Here is a 23,167-nt window from a genome sequence, read left to right on the forward strand (position 1 = left end):
GCAGTATGAGCGACCAAACATATCACACAGCAGTTTGGTAACCCAATAAAGCACCCCCAAATCCATACTAAACCCTCGAAGAGCCCCCAGAGACCCTGAACCCCCTTGAAGAGCACACAGCAACACAATCAGACAATGGCCTCTGCACCTCCCCTCTTTTCCTCTATGCAGCACTGTTCATGGCTGCCTCCCCATTGCGGCACTGAAGCTTCTTGGTGCCGCCAGGTTTTAATGGTCATGAACCCGAAGGCATGCGAGTGCCGCCCGCTGTCCACTAAATCAAGGACCACTTGTTAAATCGAGAATAATTAGATTAAAAAAAAAGCTTCTCAGCAATTTAAAATCAAAGTGATTATCGACAATGCAGCCGGCAGCTGATGTCATCAGACTGCACCAACTTGTGCACATGCGCAGATTGGATCCTACTCTCTGCACCTGCGCTGCGTTCCGCATTGCCAGGACTGGTTGGCGCATGCGCCGATTACGTCATCGAGTAACACGTGCAGACAGCGGGGGTGGGGGAGGCGGGGAGAGAGCTGGGGATGGGGCAAGCGGGGAGAGCGCAGCCGAAGACCTTAGTGGTGGCGACGGGTGCGCTTTCCTCCTCTACCTCCAACCCCACCCGGCCTGCCCGCTCTCATCACCTGCTTGCTCTCACCGCCCCCACCCCCCCGCCACCTCGGTCTGCCCGTTCGCTCCCTCCCTCCCGGCCTGCCCGCCCACTCTCTTTCTCCTGTCGTGTGTATAGGTTGCCTTCGTGTGATTATTTGAGCAGCGCCATCTTTAGTCCTGGCAGTTGCTGACGTCACAGACTGTGACGTTTTACTGGCACAGGCTGCATTTGCGCATGTGCCACTGCAGCACCACCTAGTGGTAGCATTGTCAGCAAACGCAACCATTTAAAATAGCCTCCAGTCGTGTCGGGTTGGCAATACCACCAAGGTGCTTCTCTGCTGCTGACAAAATCCGGAACTGACATCACAACACTGGATTTCCAGGCAGATGGTTCCGATGTGATCCATCCCCACATACCACCATTCCCGCCTTAAATGGTCGCATTAAATTCTGCCCTAAGAATGAATGAAAGGCATTGTATTTTTTTTTTTGATATTTTCTTCCCTTATTTAATAAACCATTCCATAACCACAACACTACAATCATCTCAGGACAACTAGAGATGGGCGTAAATGCTGGCCTTGCCAGTGGCATTGCTATCCCATGAATGACCAACAAAAAGGAAGCAAACTTGGTCAGTATGTATGTTTTAATTGTAAGTGTGAATTAACTATAAATTAATTACTGCTTAGAATAAAAGATCAAACATACAATTATATATTGTCATTCACATCCTCAGGGCAGCTCAAGGCACTTCACAGCCAATGAAGTATGGTGAAATGTAGTCACTTTTTAGGCTATTTAAGTAAACTCAGCAGCCAATCCAGGTATAACAATGTCCCAGATGTAGCATTGTTTTGGTTGAGGGATAAATGTTGGCCTGGATACTAGGAGAACTCCCTGGATTTCTTCAAATAATGCCATGTGATCTTTCATGTCACATGAAGGGGTAAACAGGATCTTGATCTAATGTCTCACCAAAAGGACTGCAGCAGCTCAAGAAGGCAACTCACCACCACCTTCTCAAGGGCAATTAAGGATGGGCAATAAATCAAAGTCAATAAAACAAAGTCCAGCCTTCACATTGAGGATACCGTCCATCGTGTTGTGTGGCACTATCACCGTGCTAAATGGGATAGATTTACAACAGATCTAGCAATGCAAAACTGGGTATCCATGAGGCGCTGTGGGCCATCATCAGCAGCAGAATTGTACTTAACCACAACCTGTAACCTCATGGCTCGGCATATCCCCCACTCTACCATTACCATCAAGCCAGGAGACCAACCCTGGTTCAATGAAGAGTGCACGAGGGCATGCCAGGAGCAGCACCAGGCATACCTCAAAATGAGGTGTCAACCTGGTGAAGCTACAACCCAGGAGTACTTGCAGGCCAAATTGCGTAAGCAGCATGCGATAGACAGAGCTAAGCGATCCCATAACCAACGGATCAGATCTAAGCTCTGCAGTCCTGCCACATCCAGCCGTGAATGGTGGTGGACAATTAAACATCTAACTGGAGGAGGTGGCTCCACAAATATCCCCATCCTCAATCATGGGGGAGCCCAGCACATCAGTGCGAAAGATAAGGCTGAAGCAATTGCAACAATCTTCAGCCAGAAGTGCCAAGTTAATGATCCATCTCGGCCTCCTCTTGAAGTCGCCAGCATCACAGATGCCATACTTCAGCCAATTCAATTCACTCCGCTTGATATCAAGAAAAGACTGAAGGCACTGGATACTGCAAAAGCTATGGGCCCTGATAATAGTCCGGCAATATTTTCCTGTGACTGAAGACCTGTGCTCCAGAACTTGCCGCGCCCCGAACCAAGCTGTTCCAGTACACTACACTGGTATCTACCCTGCAATGTGGAAAATTTCCCAGGTATGTCCTGTACACAAAAACCAGGACAAGTCCAACCCGGCTAATTACCGCCCCATCAGCCTACTCTCAATCATCAGTAAAGTGATGGAAGGTGTCATCAACAGTGCCATCAAGCGGCACCTGCTTAGCAATGACCTGCTCAGTGACGCTCCGTTCGGGTTCCGCCAGGGCCACTCAGCTCCTGACCTCATTACAGCCTTGGTTCAAACATGGACAGAAGAGCTGAACTCAAGAGGTGAGGTGAGAGTCACTGCCCTTGACATCAAGGCAGCATTTGACCGAGTATGGCATCAAGGAGCCCTAGCAAAACTGAGGTCAATGGGAATCAGGGGGAAAACCCTCCGCTGGCTAGAGTCATACCTTGCGCAAAGGAAGATGGTTGTGGTTGTTGGAGGCCAATCATCTGAGCTCCAGGACATCACTGCAGGAGTTCCTCAGGGTAGTGTCCTAGGCCCAACCATCTTCAGCTGCTTCATCAATGACCTTCCTTCAATCATAAGGTCAGAAGTGGGAATGTTCGCTGATGACTGCACAATGTTCAGCACCATTCGTGACTCCTCAGATACTGAAGCAGTCTGTGTAGATATACAGCAAGACCTGGACAACATCCAGGCTTGGGCTGATAAGTGGCAAGTAATATTCGTGCCACACAAATGCCAGGCAATGACCATCTCCAACAAGAGAGAATCTAACCATTTCCCCTTGACATTTAACAGCATTACCATCGCTGAATCCCCCACTATCAACATTCTAGGGGCTACCATCGACCAGAAACTGAACTGGAGTAGCCATATAAATACCATGGCTACAACAGCAGGTCAGAGGCTAGACATCCTGAGGCGAGTAACTCACCTCCTGACTCCCCAAAGCCTGTCCAACATCTACAAGGCACAAGTCAGGAGTGTGATGGAATACTCTCCACTTGCCTGGATGGGTGCAGCTCCAAAAACACTCAAGAAGCTCAAAACCATCCAGGACAAAGCAGCCTGCTTGATTGTGGAAGGGGTGCCAAACATTCATTCCCTCCACCACTGACGCACAGTGGCAGCAGTGTGTAGCATCTACAAGGTACACTGCAGCAATGCACCAAGGCTCCTTAGACAGCACCTTCCAAACCCACAACCTCTACCAGCAAATACATGGGAACACCACCACCTGCAAGTTCCCCTCCAAGTCACACACCATCCTGACTTGGAACTATATTGCCGTTCCTTCACTGTGCTGGGTCAAAATCCTGGAACTCCCTTCCTAACAGCACTGTGGGTATACCTACCCCAAATGGACTGCAGAGGTTCAGGAAGGCAGCTCACCACCACCTTCTCAAGGGCAATTAGGGATGGGCAATAAATGCTGGCCTGGCCAGTGACGCCTACATCCCATGAATGATTAAAAAAAAAGTGCTGGCCTAGTCAGTGACACCCACATCCCATGAACGGGTAAATAAAAAATCCGAAAGATGGGCCTCCCTCTGTACTGCACTAAAGTATCAGCATAGATCATATGCTCAAGTTTCTGGAGCATGGCTTGAACCCGTGATGTTATGACTCAGAGGCCATTATACAGCCATGGCCGAACTACATGGGAACATTCCGGTAAAAGATAAATGAAGAACTGAATATTCTAAGATCCAAGAAGGAAATCCTCGTATGCCATATGGAACTGGTGAAGATTAAGGTTACTGTGACTGGGAAAATAACTAGATTGACTTTTGCTTGCTTCTCTTTTTTAACTCTAGAATCTCTCCCGGTCCAGTTCCGATAAAAAGAGCAAGAAATAACAGTTATTTCATTTTTGTAAACTTATGTTAGAAAAGATATTTCAATTATAAGAAATGCTGGAATCACTCAGCAGGTCTGGCAGCATCTGTGGAAAGAGAAGCAGAGGTAACGTTTCGGGTCAGTGACCCGAAACGTTAACTCTGCTTCTCTTTCCACAGATGCTGCCAGACCTGCTGAGTGATTCCAGCATTTCTTGTTTTTATTTCAGATTTCCAGCATCTGCAGTATTTTGCTTTTATGATTCAAATTATATTTTGTTGGTGCTTGATACTGTGTGACACCTGAAAGTTAAGTGTAAATAGTTTGACAAATGGTGGATAAACTACACGCAACAAAGGGGGGAAAAGGTCATAATGCAACCTCTCCATTCGTGTTGTGATTAGTGCACTGGCATACTGAGTAAGTGAGACACATTGCACCTGTCTGTTTTTTTTACTTCAACCCCTGATCAATTTTCATTTGTGTCGCTTATTTGCTAAAACAATTTTTAAAAAAATCTGTGCTTGGCAAAAATCATTAAAAACTTTCAATCTAAAGAACTTATCCTCATGTCCCACATAGTTATTTTGTTTCAAGTGGAATTCTTTACCCTCCATCAATTTTTTCTGTTTGGAAGAACTGAATGCTTTGCTTTTGTCCTCATGCTTTCAGGTCACTAACAGTTCTTGAGAGTCTGGGGTTCCCAAATACTCTAATTTCATAGTGAATTGAGAAAGACTAAAAATTTCATTTTTTTTTTTAAGGATAATCTTCATTTGGTATGCAGTATAAATCTGATCACTACTTTCTGAAAGGAGGAGGAAAGACTTGCATTTATATCACACCTTTCACGCCCCTAGGATGCCCCAAAATACTTCACAGCTAATGAAGTAGTCTAAAGTGTGATCACTATTGTAATGTAGGGAAACAAAGCAACCAATTTGCACACAGCAAGCTTCTGCAAACAGCAATGAAATAAATGACTCAACCATGCATTTTGGCAGAAGGGATGGGGAAAAGTATCAAGACTTAATGGCGCAGTTCTAAAGAGTGTGCAGGAACAGAGGGACCTAGGGGTTCATGTGTATAGATCTTTGAAGATGGCAGAACATACACAGAGTAGTTAGCAAAGCATATGGGATCTTGGGCTTCAAATTTGAGTACAAAAGCAGGGAAATTATGCTGAACCTTTATAAAGCTCTGGTTAGGCCACAACTTTAGTTGTAGTGCGTTCAGTTCTGGTCATCACACATTAGAAAAGATATGAGGGTCCTTGACAGGATGCAGAGGAGATTTACCAGAATGGTTCCAGGGATGAGGGATTTTAGCTGCAAGGTTAAGCCGGAGAAGCTGGGGTTGTCTCTCTGGAGCAAAGGAGATTGAAGGGAGATTTGTTAGAGGTGTACAAGATTAAGACAGGTTAAGATAATGTAGTCAAGGAAAAACTGGTCCCATTGGCTGATGGTACAAGGCATAGGGGACACAAATTTAAGGTTTTGGGCAAGAGATGCAGGAGGGAGTTGAGGAAAACCATTTTTTTATGCAGCGGGTGGTAATGACCTGGAACTCGCTGCCCACGAGGGTGGGGAAGAGACAATCAATGATTTCAATTGGAAATTGGATGGGAACTTGAAGGAAATAAACATGCAGGGCTATGGGGATAAAGCAGAGGAATGGGACCGACTGGGTTGCTCTACAAAGAGTCGGCACAGACTCGATGGACCGAATGCCCTCCTTCTGTCCCGTAAATGACTATCCGTTTACAGTGTTGTTTGAGGGATGAATGTTGGCCAGGACATTGGAACAACCACCCCCTACTCTTTTACAAATAGTGCTGTGGAATCTTTTACATCCACGAGAGGGCACCTGGGGGTCTCTATTTAATGATTCATCCAAAAGATGGTACCTCCGATAGTGCAGCATTCCCTCAATACTGTAGAAATGCCAGTCTTGATTATACGCTCAAGTCTCTGGAGTGGGGCTTAAACCCATGACCTTCTTACTCAGAGGCGACAGTGCTACAATGACTGACAATCATGGGTCACTACTGTCAGGAGAGCATAGAGATAGAACTAATCAAATTTAGGCTTTCTGCCCATCTTCTCCACTGTGACATAAAATGACATCTCATCAACTGTGTCGATTATTCTTTGACTATCATGCATCAATGTGCCTGAACATATTTCGAGTTAGTGATCATGACATGTTTGCTAAATTGGTGAGAGCATATCTAGAGTTCTGATGTACTCATCTCATCTCCAAAATTTGAAATGCTATTCTAACATTAACTGGCTTAATCTCTAACCACGCAGCACTTAAGTGTCTGCCTAGAGTATGTGCTTTCTGGAGTGGGGCTTGAACCCATGATCTTCTGATTGAGATGTGAGACTTAATGCCATGTTGACAGCTTAAAGCATTTAATTAAGAATGGTAACTTGATTATTAGAATTTAATGGGCGAAAAATCAAGTGACAAAGTAAGCTATCAATTTTGAAATATTCTTTTGCCCAGATTTCCCCCTCTCTATCCTGAAGGCACACTGCCATGAGTTGGGGAGTGCTCTGGTTGCTTTTAAATCATATGATTCTTCATGTTACTAAATTTAGCCAAGCCGATCATCAGTTAGGAGAGAATTAGAAAACTAATTGAAGAAAGATATTAAAGGCCACTGGAAAAGTGCGAAGAAATTGAATCAGATAGGTCTGACGGGACAGCTTGAAGTGCAGAAGGCCGATATCAATGATATCATTGAGGAAGCCCGCGCAGACCAGGCAGATAGAGGCCTGCAGTGCTGTCTGCCCCCGAGAAATTGGCTTAAGTCTGTGTAACGCTGCTCGAAGCGACACTACATGCACAAATTTACCCCCATTATTCCATAAAAGTACATGTGCAAGGAGGTAAAACCATAAAAAGCAGCAATAGAATTTAGCATTTTATACATAGAGTCATAGAGTCGTACAGCATAGAACCAGGCCCTTCGGCCCACCGCGTCCATGCCGACCATAATGCTTATCTATACTAATCCCATCTGCCTGCATTAATTCCATATCCCTCTATGCCTTGCTCATTCAAGTACCTGTCCAGATGCCTCTTAAATGTCGCTACTGTTCCTGCCTCCACCACCACCTCAGGCAGCTCATTCCAGATACCCATTATTCTTTGTGCGAAAAATTTACCCCTTTGATCCCCTTTAAACCTCCTCCCTCTCATCTTAAATCTATGCCCTCTAGTTTTAGTCACCCCGACCATGGGAAGCAGACTCTGGCTATCTACCCTATCTATGCCTCTCATAATTTTATATACCTCTATCATGTCCCCTCTCAGCCTCCTTCGCTCCAGGGAAAACAGACCCAGCCTATCCAATCTCTCTTTATAACTCAAGCCCTCCAAACTAGGCAACATCCTTGTGAATCTTTTCTGCACCCTCTCTCGCTTAATCACATCTTTCCTGTAGTGCGGCGACCAGAACTGCACACAGTACTCCAAATGCGGCCTAACCAACATTACGTACAACTGTAACATGACGTCCCAACTCTTGTACTCAATGCCTCGGCCGATGAAGGTAAGCATGCTATATGCCTTCTTCACCACCCTGTCTACCTGTGTTGCCACTTTCAGGGAACTGTGTACTTGCACCCCAAGGTCTCTCTGCTCAACAACACTCCCCAGGGCCCTGCCATTCACTGTACATGTCCTGCCCTGGTTTAACTTCCAAAAATGCATCACTTCACACTTGTCTGCATTAAATTCCATTTGCCAATCCCTTGCCCACTTTCCCAGTTGATCTATATCCTGTTGTAACCTTAGACAACCTTCTTCACTGTTCACTATACGACCAATTTTGGTGTCATCTGCAAACTTACTAATCATGCCCCTTACATTCACATCCAAGTCATTAATATATATGACAAACAACAGAGGGCCCAGCACCGATCCCTGCAGCACACCACTGGTCACCGGCCTCCAATCTGAAAAACAACCCTCCACTACCACCCTCTGCCTCCTATCACCAAGCCAATTTTGTATCCAATTTGCTAGCTCACCCTGGATCCCATGTGTTCGAACCTTCTGGACCAACCTACCATGCAGGACCTTGTCAAAGGCCTTGCTAAAGTCCATGTAGACAACGTCCATCGCCCTGCCCTCATCAATCCTCGAAAAACTCAATCAAATTCGTGAGACATGATTTCCCATGCACAAAGCCAAGCTGACTATCCCTAATCAGACCATGCCTTTCCAAATGCTTATAAATCCTGTCTCTCAGAATCCCTTCCAATAACTTTCGCACCACTGATGTAACGCTCACCGGCCTGTAGTTCCCTAGCTTATCCCTGCTGCCCTTCTTAAATAAAGGCACAACATTAGCTATCCTCCAGTATTCCGTTACCTCCCTTGCTTCCCATAGCATCCTCAGATACACCTGGTCAGGCCCTGGGGATTTATCCACCTTAATGTGCTTCACAATCTCCAACACCTCCTCCTTTGTAATGTTGATATGCTCCAGGATATCGCTGTTCCCTCCCTTGAATTCACTAGCTCCCATGACCTTCTCCACGGTGAATACGGACGAGAAATATTCATTTAAGGCCTCTCCCATTTCCCGTGGCTCCACACAGTGATTGCCACTGATCCTTAAGGGGACCTACTCTCTCCCTAGCTACCCTTTAACTCCTAATATACTTACAGAATCTTTTAGGATTCTCCTTTATCTGCCAGGGAAATCTCATGGCCCCTTTTTGCCCTCCTAATTTCCTTAAGTTTATTCCTACATCCCCTATACTCCTCGAGGGTCTCGCTCGATCCCAGCTGCCTATACCTGACATTTGCCTCCTTCTTTGTCCTGACCAGACCCTCAATATCCCCGTCAACCAAGGTTCCCTAAACGTGCCAGCCTTGCCCTTCCATCGAACAGGAGCATGCCGGCCCTGAACTCTTCCTATCTCACTTTTAAAAGCCTCCCACTTGCCAGACGTCCCTTTACCTGTAAACAGCCTCTCCCAATCAACTTTTGAGAGTTCCTGTCTGATGCCATCGAAATTAGCCTTCTCCCAATTTAGGACTTCAACCTGAGGACCAGTCCTATCCTTTTCCATAACGATCTTGAAGCTAATAGAGTTATGGTCACTGGTCCCAAAGTGCTCCCCCACTGACACATCAACCACCTGCCCATCCTCATGTACCGATCCATGCTCTGAGTTCATCTGCCTTACCTGTAAGGCTTCTTGCATTAAAGTAAATGCAGTTTAGCCTACCAGACCTTCCACGCGCCCTGTCCTGCCCCTGCCCAGCCTGCCTACTGGACTTGCTTGCTTTATCCTCTACATTTGCCTCAACTATCTCATCGGAGAAACTACTACTTTGGGTCCCACCCCACTGCAAGACTAGTTTAAATCCTCCCAAGTAGTACTAGCAAACCTCCCGCAAGGATATTGGTCCCCCTCTAGTTTAGATGCAACCCGTCCTTCTTGTACAGGTCACCTCTGCACCAGAAGAGATCCCAATGATCCAAGTAGCTGAAGCCCTGCCGCCTACACCAGCTCTTCAGCCACGCATTCATTTGCCTAATCCTCCTATTCCTACCGTCACTAGCACGTGGCACAGGGAGTAATCCTGAGATTACAACCCTAGAGGTCCTGCTTTTTAACTTTCTGCCTAACTCCCTATATTCACTTTGCAGGACATCATCTCTTTTTCTGCCTATGTTGTTTGTACCAATATGGACCACGACCTCTGGCTGCTCACCCTCCCCTTTCAGAATGTCCCGCAGTTGCTCGGAAACATCCTTGACCCTAGCACCAGGGAGGCAACATACCATCCTGGAGTCTCGTTTGCGGCCACAGAAACGCTTATCTGCACCCCTTACGATAGAATCCCCTATCACTATAGCTCTTCCAACCCTTTTCCTCCCCTGCTGTGCAGCAGAGCCCTTCGTGGTGCCACGAACTTGGCTGTTGCTGCTTTCCCCTGGGAAGTCATTCTCCCCCAACAGTATCCAAAGCGGTATATCTGTTTGAGAGGGACTCCTGCACTACCTGCCTGCGCCTACTACTCCGTCTGGTGGTCACCCATCTCTTTTCTGCCTATGCAGCCATTACCTGGGGTGTGACCACTTCACTAAACGTGCTATCCACGACGTCCTCAGCATTGCGGATGCTCCACAGTGAATCCACCCGCAACTCCAGCTCCGTAATGCGGGTAGTCAGATGAATACACTTCCTGCACACATGGTCGTCAGGGACACTGGAAGCGTCCCTGATTTCCCACATAGCGCAGGAGGAGCATATCACGGGGCTGAGCTCTCCTGCCATGACTTACCCTTAGGTTAATTAGTTACTCCCTGAAATAAAAAATACTAATTATACTAGGGGCCTTGTTCTACCCACTTCAATCTAAAATTCTTAAAAAAAAACTTTCGTAGTACTCACCTTATCTCCAGAGGTTTTATTTTCAACAAAAAAAAACTTACCCCTTATTTTTTAAAGATATTCTAACAGCTGCTACTCACCAACCAATCACCTTGCAGCTCTCCTGTGATGTCACTGTTGGTTTCCCATTGAGGCATAGAGTACAAGAGGAAAGTAGTAACAAAAACATGAATACGGACAGAAGAATTAGGAGCAGGACTAGACCACTCGGCCCCTCAAGCCCGCTCCGCCATTCAATGAAATCATGGCTGATCTGATTGTAACCTCAACTCCATTCCCGCCTACCACCGATAACCTTTCACCCCCTTGCTTATTAAGAATCTATCTACTTCTGCCTTAAAAATATTTAAAGACTCTGCTTCCACCGCCTTTTGAGGAAGAGCATTCCAAAGACTCATGACCCTCAGAGAAGAAAATTCTTCCTCATCTCTGTTTTAAATGGGTGACCCCTTATTTTTAAATAGTGACTTCTAGTTCTAGATTCTCCAACAAGGGGAAACATCCTTTCCACATCCACCCTGTCAAGATCCCTCAGGACTTTATATCTTTCACTCAAGTTGTCTCTTACTCCTACTTGGTGAGACAGCACCTGGAATAGTGTGTGCAGTTTTGGTTTCCACATTTGAGAAAGGATATACTTGCACTGGAGGCAGTACAGCAAAGATTTACTAAATTGATCCCTGAGATGAAGGGGTTGTCCTATGATGAGAGGCTGAGTAAATTGCGCCTATATTTTCTGGAGTTTAGAAGAATGACAGGCTATTTAATTGAGACTTACAAGATTCTGAAAGGGCTCGACAGGGTAGAAGCTGAGAGATTGTTCCCACTAGTCAGGGAATCTAGAACACGGGGACACAGTCTCAGGATAAGGGACCAATCATTCAGGACTGAGATGACGAGAAATGACTACACTCAAAGGATTGTGAATCAATGGAATTGTCCACCCCAGAGGGCCATGAATGCTACATCATTGAATACATTTAAGGCTGGGATAGATAGTAATCTCGCAGGGAATCAAGGGATATGGGGAGTGGGCAGGAAAGTGGAATTGAAGCCCAAGATCAGCCATGATCATACTGAATGGCGGAGCAGGCTCGATGGTCTACTTCTGCTCCTATTTTTGTGCTCGTGTTCTAGGCTCCAGTACTGCATGTACTTTAGGTATACTATTATAGAAAGGTCACTAAAGCCAAGCAGAATGTACAAAGTAGAGTTACCAGGATAATAGAAGGATAGGAAACTATAGTTATGAGGAGAGATTTAAGACAGTGGACTATTTCCAACTGGGCACCTTGAGTAGATTTAATAGAGCTTGTTAATATTATGACGACTATTTCCTTCAGTTGAAGAGTCAGGGATGAGGGGAGTCATCTATTCAAAATCATGACTAAGAGGGTGAAGAAGGGTTTTAAGAGAAATTTATTTACATAGAGCATGGAATAGTTGATGTAGGGACTAACTATTGCATATTTGGACAAAATTAGGTAAATACTTGAAGCAGAGAACACTTTGGCAGAGAGAATGAAGCAATGGAATTTGTTTCAGATTGATCTAGAAAGAGGACAGCACATGTGATGGGCTTCTTTCTGTAGTTTTACGGTAGAAGAAATTACAATGCCATATAAAGAGCAGTTTTATTTTGTAGAAATAAAATATTCTAATTTTTTTTTCTCTTACCCCCTTAGGTTCATCATTTTCCACACCTGTTCGACCAAGATCTGGAATCCACGCTAAAATGTTAACATCACTGCCGCCACTATAAAGTTCCTACAAAGAGAAAATTAGATTTAAAACATTTTTCTGCATATGTTGGAAGACCAGCTGTCAATATTAGGTCTACAGCAGGTTTTCAGTGAGTGACAAAATTTACAATTTCCCCCCTAACAGATGATGTTTTTATTATACAAAAAAACTGTGAGGAGCAACTTAAAATCAAAGTTCTTCCCTCCTCACACAAAAGAACTGGTATTTCACCAACTTATATTTACATTGCGCCTTTAACGTAATACGTCCCGAGGTGCTTCACAGGAGCATTATGAAACAAAATATGACACGTAAGAACATAAGAAAAAGCAGGAGTAGGCCATTCAGCCCTTTGAGCCTGCTCCGCCATTCAATGAGATCATGTCTGTTCTTCTACTTCAACACCATTTTCCTGCACTATCCCCATTATCCCTTGATGTTTTTATATGTAGAATTCTATCAATCTCAGTCTTGAACATATTCAACGACTGAGCCTCCACAGCCCTCTGGGGCAGAAAATTTCAAAGATTCACTACCCTCTGAGTGAAGAAATTCCTCCTCATTTCAGTCCGAAATGGCCAGCCCTTATTCTGAGTCTGTGTCCCCTGGTTCTGGACTCCGCAGCCGGTGGAAACATCCTTCCTGCATATACCCTGTTGAGCCCTTTAAGAATTTTGTATATTTGAATGTTCTAAACTCCAGAGAATAAAGGCTCAGTCGATTTAATCTTTCCTCATAGGACAATCCCTCCATCCCAGGAATTAGTTTGATGAACCTTCATTGCACTCCCTCTATGGCAAGAATATATATTTCCTTGGGTAAGACAACCAAAACTATACACAGTATTCCAGCTGCAGCCTCACCAAGGCTCGATATAAAGTTGCTGGAAAACATAGAGTCAAAGAGAGATACAGCACCGAAAAAGTCACTTTGGTCCAATGCGTCCGCGCTGCCCGACCACCTATTTATACTTCTTTCTTCTTTGGCCTCCTTGTCTCGAGAGACAATGGGTAAGTGCCTGGGGGTGGTCAGTGGTTTGTGAAGCAGCGCCTGGAGTGGCAATAAAGTCCAATTCTAGAGCGACAAACTCTTCCACAGGCGCTGCAGATAAAATTGGTTGCCGGGACTATTACACAGTTGGCTCTCGCCTTGCGCTTCTGTCTTTTTACCTGTCAACTGCTAAGTCTCTTCGACTCGCCACACTTTAACCCCACCTTTATGGCTGTCCGCCAACTCTGGCGATCACTGGCAACTGACTCCCATGACTTGTGGTCAATGTCACAGGACTTCATGTCGCGTTTGCAGACGTCTTTAAAGCGGAGACATGGACGGCCGGTGGGTCTGATACCAGTGACGAGCTCGCTGTACAATGCGTCCTTGGGGATCCTGCCATCTTCCATGTGGCTCACATGGCCAAGCCATCTCAAGCGCCGTTGGCTCAGTAGGATGTATATGCTGGGGATGTTGGCTGCCTCGAGGACTTCTGTGTTGGAGATACAGTCCTGCCACCTGATGCCAAGGATTCTCCGGAGGCAGCGAAGATGGAATGAATTGAGACGTCGCTCTTGGCTGACATACGTTGTCCAGGCCTCGCTGCCGTAGAGCAAGGTACTGAGGACACAGGCTTGATACACTCGGGCTTTTGTGTTCCGTGTCAGTGCGCCACTTTCCCACGCTCTCTTGGCCAGTCTGGGCATAGCAGTGGAAGCCTTTCCCATGCGCTTATTGATTTCTGCATCGAGAGACAGGTTACTGGTGATAGTTGAGCCTAGGTAGGTGAACTCTTGAACCACTTCCAGAGCGTGGTCGCCGATATTGATGGATGGAGCATTTCTGACATCCTGTCCCATGATGTTTGTTTTCTTGAGACTGATGGTTAGGCCAAATTCGTTGCAGGCAGCCACAATCCTGTCGATGAGTCTCTGCAGACACTCTTCAGTGTGGGATGTTAATGCAACATCGTCAACAAAGAGGAGTTCCCTGATGAGGACTTTCCGCACTTTGGTCTTTGCTCTTAGACGGGCAAGGTTGAACAACCTGCCATCTGATCTTGTGTGGAGGAAAATTCCTTCTTCTGAAGACTTGAATGCATGTGAGAGCAGCAGGGAGAAGACCCCAAACAGTGTAGGTGCGAGAACACAGCCCTGTTTCACGCCACTCAGGAAAGGGGTCTGATGAGGCGCCGCTATGTTGATTTGTGCCTTTCATATTGTCATGGAATGAGGTGATGATACTTAGTAGCTTTGGTGGACATTCGATCTTTGCTAGTAGTCTGAAGAGACCACGTCTGCTGACGAGGTCAAAGGCTTTATACTAATCCTACATTAATCGCATTTTCCCTCTCACATCCCCACCTTCCCTCAATTCTCCTACCACCGACCTACACTAGGGGCAATTTTTAGAATGACCAATTTACCTATCAACCCGCAAGTCTTTGGCATGTGGGAGGAAACCGGAGCACCCAGAGGAAACCCATGCGGTCAAAGGGAGAACTTGCAAACTCCACACAGGCAGTACCCAGAACCGAACCTGGGTCGCTGGAGCTGTGAGGCTGTGGTGCTAACCACTGCGCCACCCCTACAACTTTACTCCTCTACCCAAATCATCTTGTAATGAAGGCCAACATATCATTTGCCTTCTTAATTGCTTACTGTACCTGCATGTTCGCTTTCAGTGACAAATGAACAAGGACCCCAAGTCCCTTTGAAATTCAACACTTCCCAATTTCTCACCATTTAAGAAATACTCCGTATTTTTGTTTTTCCTACCAAAGTTCTCCTATCTCACATTTCTCTACATTGTATTCCATCTGCCAATTTTTTGCCCACTTGCTTAGCCTCCCCAAATCCCCTTGAAGTGTCTTTGCATCCTCCTCACAACTCACACCTCCACCTAGTTTTGTGTCATCTGCAAACTTGGAAGTATTACATTTAATCCCCACATCCAAATCATTGATATAGATTGTGAATAGGTGGGGCCCAAACACTGATCCTTGCAGTACCTCACTAGTCACAGCCTGCCAATCTGAAAATGACCCATCTATTCGTACTCTCTAATATAAAAGCAAAATACTGCGGATGCTGGAAATCTGATGAAGGGTCACTGACCCGAAACGTTAACTCTGCTTCTCTTTCCACAGATGCTGCCAGACCTGCTGAGTGATTCCAGCATTTCTTGTTTTTATTCGTACTCTCTGTTTGCTGTCTGTTAACCAGTTCTCAATACATCCCAGTATATTCCCCCCAATTAAGGGGAGGCAGTGGCATAGTGGTATTGTCACTGGACTAGTAACCCAGAGACCCAGGGTATTGCTCTGGGGACGTGGGTTCAAATCCCACCACAGCAGAAGGTGGAATCTGAATTCAATTAATAAATCTGGAATTAAAAAGCTAGTCTAATACTGGCCATGAAACCATTGTCGATTGTTGTCAAAACCCTTCTGGTTCACTAATTTCCTTTAGGGAAGGAAATCTGCTGTCCTTACCTGGTCTGGCTCCATGTGACTCCAGATCCACAGCAATGCGGTTGACTCTTATATGCCCTCTGAAATGGCCTAGCAAGCCACTCAGTTGTATCTCACCACTATGAAGTCAATAAAAAGGAATGAAACCGGACGGACCACCCGGCATCGACCTAGGCACCGGAAATGACAACGGCAAACCCAGTCCTGTCGACCCTGCAAAATCCTCCTTACTAACAAACATCGGGGGGATTGTGCCAAAGTTGGAAGAGCTTTCCCACAGACTAGTCAAGCAACAGGCTGACATAGTCATACTCATGCAATCATACCTTACAGACAATGTCCCTGACACTGCCATCACCATCCCCGGATATGTCCTGTCCCACCGGCAGGACAGACCCAGCAGAGGTGGCGGCACAGTGGTATACAGTAGGGAGGAAGTTGCCCTGGGAGTCCTCAACATCGACTCTGGACCCCATGAAGTCTCATGGCATCAGGTCAAACATGGACAAGGAAACCTCCTACTGATTACCACCTACCACCCTCCCACAACTGATGAGTCAGTACTCCTCCATGTTGAACAGCAATTGGAGGAAGCACTGAGGGTGGCAAGGCCACAGAATGTACTCTGGGTGGGGGACTTCAAGCACCACTACTGACCGAGCTGGCCGAGTCCTAAAGGACATAGCTGCTAGACTGGGTATGCAGCAGATGGTGAGGGAACCAATAAAAGGGAAAAATATACTTGACCTTGTCCTCACCAATCTGCCTGCTGCAGATGCATCTGTCCATGACAGTATTGGTAGGAGTGACCACCGCACAGTCATTGTGGAGACGACGTCCCGCCTTCACATTGTGGATGCCCTCCTTTGTGTTGTGTGGCACTACCACTGTGCTAAAATGGGATAGATTTCGAACAGATCTTGCAATGCAAAATTGGGCATCCATGAGGCGCTGTGGGCCATCAGCAGCAGCAGAATTGTACTCAACCACAATCTGTAACCTCAGGGCCCGGTATATCCCCCACTCTACCATTACCATCAAGTCAGGAGACCAACCCTGGTTCAATGAAGAGTGCAGGAGGGCATGCCAGGAGCACCACCAGGCATACCTCAAAATGAGGTGTCAACCTGGTGAAGCTACAACACAGGACGATCTGCATGCCAAACTGCGTAAGCAGCATGCGATAGACAGAGCTAAGTGATCCCATAACCAACGGATCAAATCTAAGCTCTGCAGTCCTACCACATCCAGCCGTGAATGGTGGTGGACAATTAAACAACTGGAGGAGGTGGCTCCACAAATATCCCCATCCTCAATGAAGATTAAAAAGATGAAGTAGTGATACAAATAGAGATGAATAGTTTGATCTAATCGCCATTACAGAGACATGGGTACAAGGTGACAAAGGTTGGGAAATAAATATTCCAGGGTACACAACATTTCAAAAAGACAGGCAGAGTAGAAAAGGAGGAGTAGTAGTCCTGATAGTAAAAGATTACTTCAGTATAGTAGTGAGAAAGAATCTTGGCTCAGAAGTTCAGGAAGTAGAATTAGTATAGGTGCAGAATAGGAATAACAAGGGTCAGAAAACAATGGTGGGAGGAATTTATAGGCCCCCGAACAGTAGTTATGCTGTTGGACAGAGCATTAAGCATGAAATAATTGGAGCTTGCAACAAAGGCAACGTAATAATTGTGGCAGTTAGATACAACTGAGTGGCTTGCTAGGCCATTTCAGAGGGCATGCAAGAGTCAACCACATGGCTGTGGGTCTGGAGTCACACGTCGGCTAGACCAGGTAAGGACAGCAGATTTCCTTCCCTAAAAGGACATTAGTGAACCAGATGGGTTTTTACAACAATCGACAATGGTTTCATGGCCATCATGAGACTCGCTTTTTAATTCCAGATTTTATTTATTTTTATTTATTTAGAGATACAGCACTGAAACAGGCCCTTCGGCCCACCGAGTATGTGCTGACCATCAACCACCCATTTATACTAATCCTACATTAATCCCATATTCCTACCACATCCCCACCTTCCCTCAATTCCCCTACCACCTAACTATACTAGGGGCAATTTATAATGGCCAATTTACCCATCAACCTGCAAGTCTTTGGCTGTGGGAGGAAACCGGAGCACCCGGCGGAAACCCACACGGTCACAGGGAGAACTTGCAAACTCCACACAGGCAGTACCCAGAATCGAACCTGGATCGCTGGAGCTGTGGGGCTGCGGTGCTAACCACTGTGCCGCCCATGATTTATTGATTGAATTCAAATTCCACCTTCTGCCATGGTGGGATTCGAACCCATGTCCCCAGAGCAATACTCTGGGTCTTTGCGTTACTAGTCCAGTGACAATACCACTATGCCACCGCCTCCCTGCCGGAGGTCAGTTTGCTCATCCTCCCTCCAGGATATCACTGCAGGAGTTCCTCAGGGTTGTGTCCTAGACCCAGCTTCAACAATGACCTTCCTTCAATCATAAGGTCAGAAGTGGGGATGTTCACTGATGATTGCACAATGTTCAGCACCATTCGCGACTCCTCAGATACTGAAGCAGTTGATGTAGAAATGCACCAAGACCTGGACAATATCCAGGCTTAGGTTGATAGGTTGAAAGTAACATTTGTGCCACACAAGTGCCAGGCGATGACCATCTCCAACAAGAGAGAATCTAACCATCTTCCCTGGACGTTCAATGGCATTAGGTTCGCTGAATCCCCCATCATCAACATCCTGGGGGCTACCACTGACCATAAACTGAACTGGAGTAGCCATATAAATACTGTGGCTACAAGAGCAGGTCAGAGGCTAGGAATCCTGCGGCGAGTACCTCGTCTCCTGACTCCCCAAAGTCTGTCCCCATCTACAAGACACAAGGCAAGAGTGTGACGGAATACTCTCCACTTGCCTGGATGGGTGCAGCTCCAAAAATGCTCAAGAAGCTCGACACCATCCAGCACAAAGCAGCCCGCTTGATTGGCACCACATCCACAAACATTCACTCCCTCCACCACCGACGCACAGTGGCAGCAGTGTGTACCATCCACAAGATGGACTGCAGCAACGCACCAAGGCTCCTTAGGCAGCACCTTCCAAACCTGCGACCTCTTACCACTTAGAAGGACAAGGGCAGCAGATGCATGGGAACACCACAACTTCCCCTCCAAGCCACACATCATCCTGAATTGAAACTATATTGTCATTCCTTCACTGTCGCTGGGTCAAAATCCTGGAACTCCCTTCTTATCAGCACTGTGGGTGTACCTACCCAACATGGACTGCAGCGGTTCAAGAAGAAAGCTCACCACCACCTTCTCAAGGGCAATTAGGGATAGGCAATAAATGCTGGCCTAGCCAGAGGCACCCACATCCCAGGAAAGAATATAAAAAAAAATTGTGGGGGGCTTTAATTTTCATATAGAGCGGACAAATCAAATTAGCAAAGGTAGTCTGGTAGATGAGTTTGTAGAATGCTTGCGCAACAGTTTCCTGGAACAATACATTGTGGAACCAACTAAGGATAAAGCTATTTTAGATCTAGTGTTGTGCAATGAGGCAGGGTTAATTAGTAATCTCATTGGGTAAAGACAAGAAGAGTGGGACAGGAAAAAACAGAGTATAATGGGAATAGTGCATGTGAATAAGGTCCTTGGAAAGAATCGTTGTAAAAAAAACCATAAAGGATCCTCTAGGAAAGTGAACACAATAAAATTGAATTTGATATCAAGTCTGAAAGTGCTGCAGTTCCAAACAGGAATCTTAAACTTACACAAAGCCAATTACATCGGTATGAAGGAATTGCTGGCTAAGGTTGATTGGGTAAATAGGCGAAAAGGTATCATGGTAAATAAACAGTGGAAAATATTTAAATATATAATTCAATATGTTCAACAAAAACACATTCCATTAAAAATAAAAACTCAGGAGGAAAGATCCATCTGTGGCTTACTAGGCAAGTTAAGGATAGGATTAGATTAAAAGTGTGGTTTATAATGATGCAAAGAATAGTAGTAAGTCTGAGGATTGGGAGTTTTTTTTTTAAGAAGCCAGCAAAGGAACATTGGAGCAGAAGTAGGCCATTCAGCCCATCGAGCCTGCTCCTCCATTCAATATGATCATGGCTGATCATCTACTTCAATGCCTTTTTCCCCACACAATCCTCATATCCCATTATGTCATTTGTATTTAGAAATCTGTGAATATCTGCTTTAAACAGACTCAATGACTGAGCTTCCACAGCCCTCTGGGGTAGAGAATTCCAAAGATTCACAACCCTCTGAGTCAAGAAATTTCTCCTCATCTCTGTCCTAAGTGGCTTCCCCCTTATTTTGAAATTGTGTCCCCTGGTTCTCGACTCCCCAACCAGGGAAACATCTCAGCTGCATCTACCCTGTCTATCCCTTTAAGTATTTTGTAGGATTCAATGAGATCACCTCTCATTCTTCGAAAATCTAGAGAATACCAGCCCAGTTTCCCCAATCTCTCCTCATAGGACAGTCTCACCATCCCGGGAACAAGTCTAGCGAAGCTTTGTTGCACTCCCTCTATGACAATATTATTATTCCTAAGGAAAGGGGACCAAAACTGCACACAGAACTCCAGGTGCGATCTAACCAAGGTTTTATATAATTGAAGCAAGACGTCGCTACTCCTGTATTCAAATCCTCTTGCGATAAAGACTAACATACCATTCGCCTACTTAATTGCTTGCTGCACCTGCATGTTAGCTTTCAGTGACTTATGAGCAAGGACACCTAGGTCCCTTTGTACACCTACACTTTCTAATCTCTTACCAATTAAGAAATACTCTGCACTTCTATTCCTCCTACCAAAGTGAATAACCTCACATTTTTCCACATTATATTCCATCTGCCACGTTAGGGTTCAGGGGACGATCATTTAGGACTGAGGTGAGGTGAAATTTCTTTATTCAAAGGGTTGTGAATCTTTGGAATTCTCTACCCCAGAGGGTTGTTGATGTTACATTGATGAATATATTTAAGGCTGAGATAGACAGATTTTTGGTCTGTCAGGGAATCAATGGATATGGGGAGCCGTTGGGAAAGTGGAGTTGGGGGAGAAGATCAGCCATGATCGTACTGAATCACGGAAGAGGCTGTTAAGGTCTAGTCCTGCTCCTATTTCTTATGTTCTTATGTAACTGTTGATGCAATTTGGAGATGGGTGTAACTGGTTTTCCGCTAAACAGAGAAAGTGTTCATTGCATCTTTAGGAGGATTGGCTGGCAGAAATTACTAAGTCCAGAGGGAAGAAGGTGCTGAATTAACTTTAGCAGAAATACATTCATGACTCAGAATACCTCAACAATTATGTAATTTCAGTCATGTGTTAATGCAACTCCATTTCATTGCTGAACTCAGTGATTCCTGCCAGTCACTTCTGGTAATTTCATCAGCATCCGCTGTTTAAAGAAACCCATTTGGAAGAACAGAAAAGAAACAAGTTATTAAAGTATATCCTAATTCTTCACAACAGTAATACTTCATATCTAATACTATAGTTATCAATAATTATATTTAATTCTTCAAGCACAAATATTTTAAGGAAATGGAATAAAAACAATCCAATTTTCTGTCTGAATTCCAATTTTGTAGATGATACATTTGCTATATTTGAATCTGCAGCCATACACAAGAATTTCCTTACACACCTTCATTTGGTCCATCCCACGCTCAAATTCACCTTTGAAATGGTGAAGTCCAATGAGCTTCCTTTCCTTGACGTGCTAGTTGAGTTCTCTACTACTGTTTACCGTAAGCCTACCTTCACCGGTCAATATACGCAGCTCCACGCGCTAGAAGATTGGCCTTATTGGCAATCTTGTAAATAGGGCACATGCCATTTGCTCACTGTGCAAGCTTGACACCGAAATAGGGCGCATCAAAGCTATTCTGTGGGATAATAGCTACCCCAATCAGATCATTGCTCGTTGTGTATCATGCATACTCACGAATGGGCCTAAGGCCGCCACTTTCGGACCTGAAAAGTGCACAGTCTACCTCAAATTATCCTGGATAGGTAAGGTATCTCAAAAATTTGAGCAACAGGTGAAGCAACCATTCCACGCTGCTACAATGCAGTAGTAATACGAGTGGTATTTTCCACCAACAAGATGCTACCATCAAGCCAAAATTATGTTCTGCCTACCAAGCAAATGAGTAATGCTGTATATGAATTCCAGTGTCGGTACAATGCCAGATACATAGGCCTTGCGTCCCAACGACTGGTGGATCGTATCAAACAGCACATCCCTTCAGTTTTTCGCACTAGGCGGAGTTTTGACTGTACTCAACAAGCCCGTGCTTGCAAAACTCAGAACATAATGTCCAACGTTAGATATAAGAACATAAGAACTAGGAGCAGGAGTAGGCAGTTCAGCCCCTCGAGCCTGCTCCGCCATGGCTGATCTCATCTCAGCCTCAACTCCACTTTCCTGCCCATTCTCCATAACCCTTCAACCCATTACTAATTAAAAATCTGTCTATCTCCTCCTTAAATTTACTCAAATGTCCCAGCATCCACGGCACTCTGGGGTAGTGAATTCCACAGACTCACCACCCTTTAAGAAGTAATTTCTCCTCATCTGTTTTAAATCTGCTACCCCTTATCCTAAAACTATGACCTCTCGTTCTAGATTGCCCCACAAGAGGAAACATCCTCTCTATGGCTACTTTGTCAATCCCCTTAATCATCTTATATACCTCCTCTCATTCTTCTAAACTCTACAGAGCAAAGGTCTAAACTGCTCAATCTCTCATCAGACAAACCCCTCATCTCTGGAATCAATCTAGTGAACCTCCTCTGAACTGCCTCCAATGCAACTACATCCCTCAAGTAAGGGGACCAAAACTGTATGCAATACTCCAGGTGTGTCTCACTATTGCCTTGTACAGTTGCAGCCACACTTCCCTACTTCTACACTCTATTCCTTTAGCAATAAATGCCAAAATTCCATTTGCCTTCCTTATTACCTGCTGTACCTGCATTCGTTTTCTGCGATTCATGCACGAGGACACTCAGATCCCTCTGCACTGAAGCACTCTGAAGTTTCTCTCCATTTAGATAATAATTTGCCTTTCTATTCTTCCAACCAAAATGGATAACCTCACACTTATCCACGTTAAACTCCATCTGCTACATTTTGGCCCATTCACCTAACCTATCCATTTGTAAATTTCTTATTTCTTTATTGCAACTTACTATCCCACCTATTTTAGTGTCATCTGCAAATTTGGCTATAGTACCTTCT

The 23,167-nt window shown here is 45.2% G+C and overlaps 1 protein-coding gene across 3 annotated transcripts in view; it reads right to left on the reverse strand.

Moving 5' to 3' along the window:
• The window catches only part of ercc8 (excision repair cross-complementation group 8), a 116,623-nt gene that overhangs the window by 11,338 nt on the left and 82,118 nt on the right, over positions 1-23,167 (reverse strand). For all 3 annotated transcript variants that reach the window (XM_068033907.1, XM_068033898.1, XM_068033888.1), the window contains one exon: positions 12,360-12,449. In XM_068033907.1, the coding sequence (XP_067890008.1) occupies positions 12,360-12,449 (90 nt within the window). The remainder of the gene's footprint in view (positions 1-12,359; positions 12,450-23,167) is intronic.

Source organism: Heterodontus francisci, chromosome 1, assembly GCF_036365525.1.
Source record: "Heterodontus francisci isolate sHetFra1 chromosome 1, sHetFra1.hap1, whole genome shotgun sequence".
Classification (NCBI taxonomy): Eukaryota; Metazoa; Chordata; class Chondrichthyes; order Heterodontiformes; family Heterodontidae; genus Heterodontus; species Heterodontus francisci.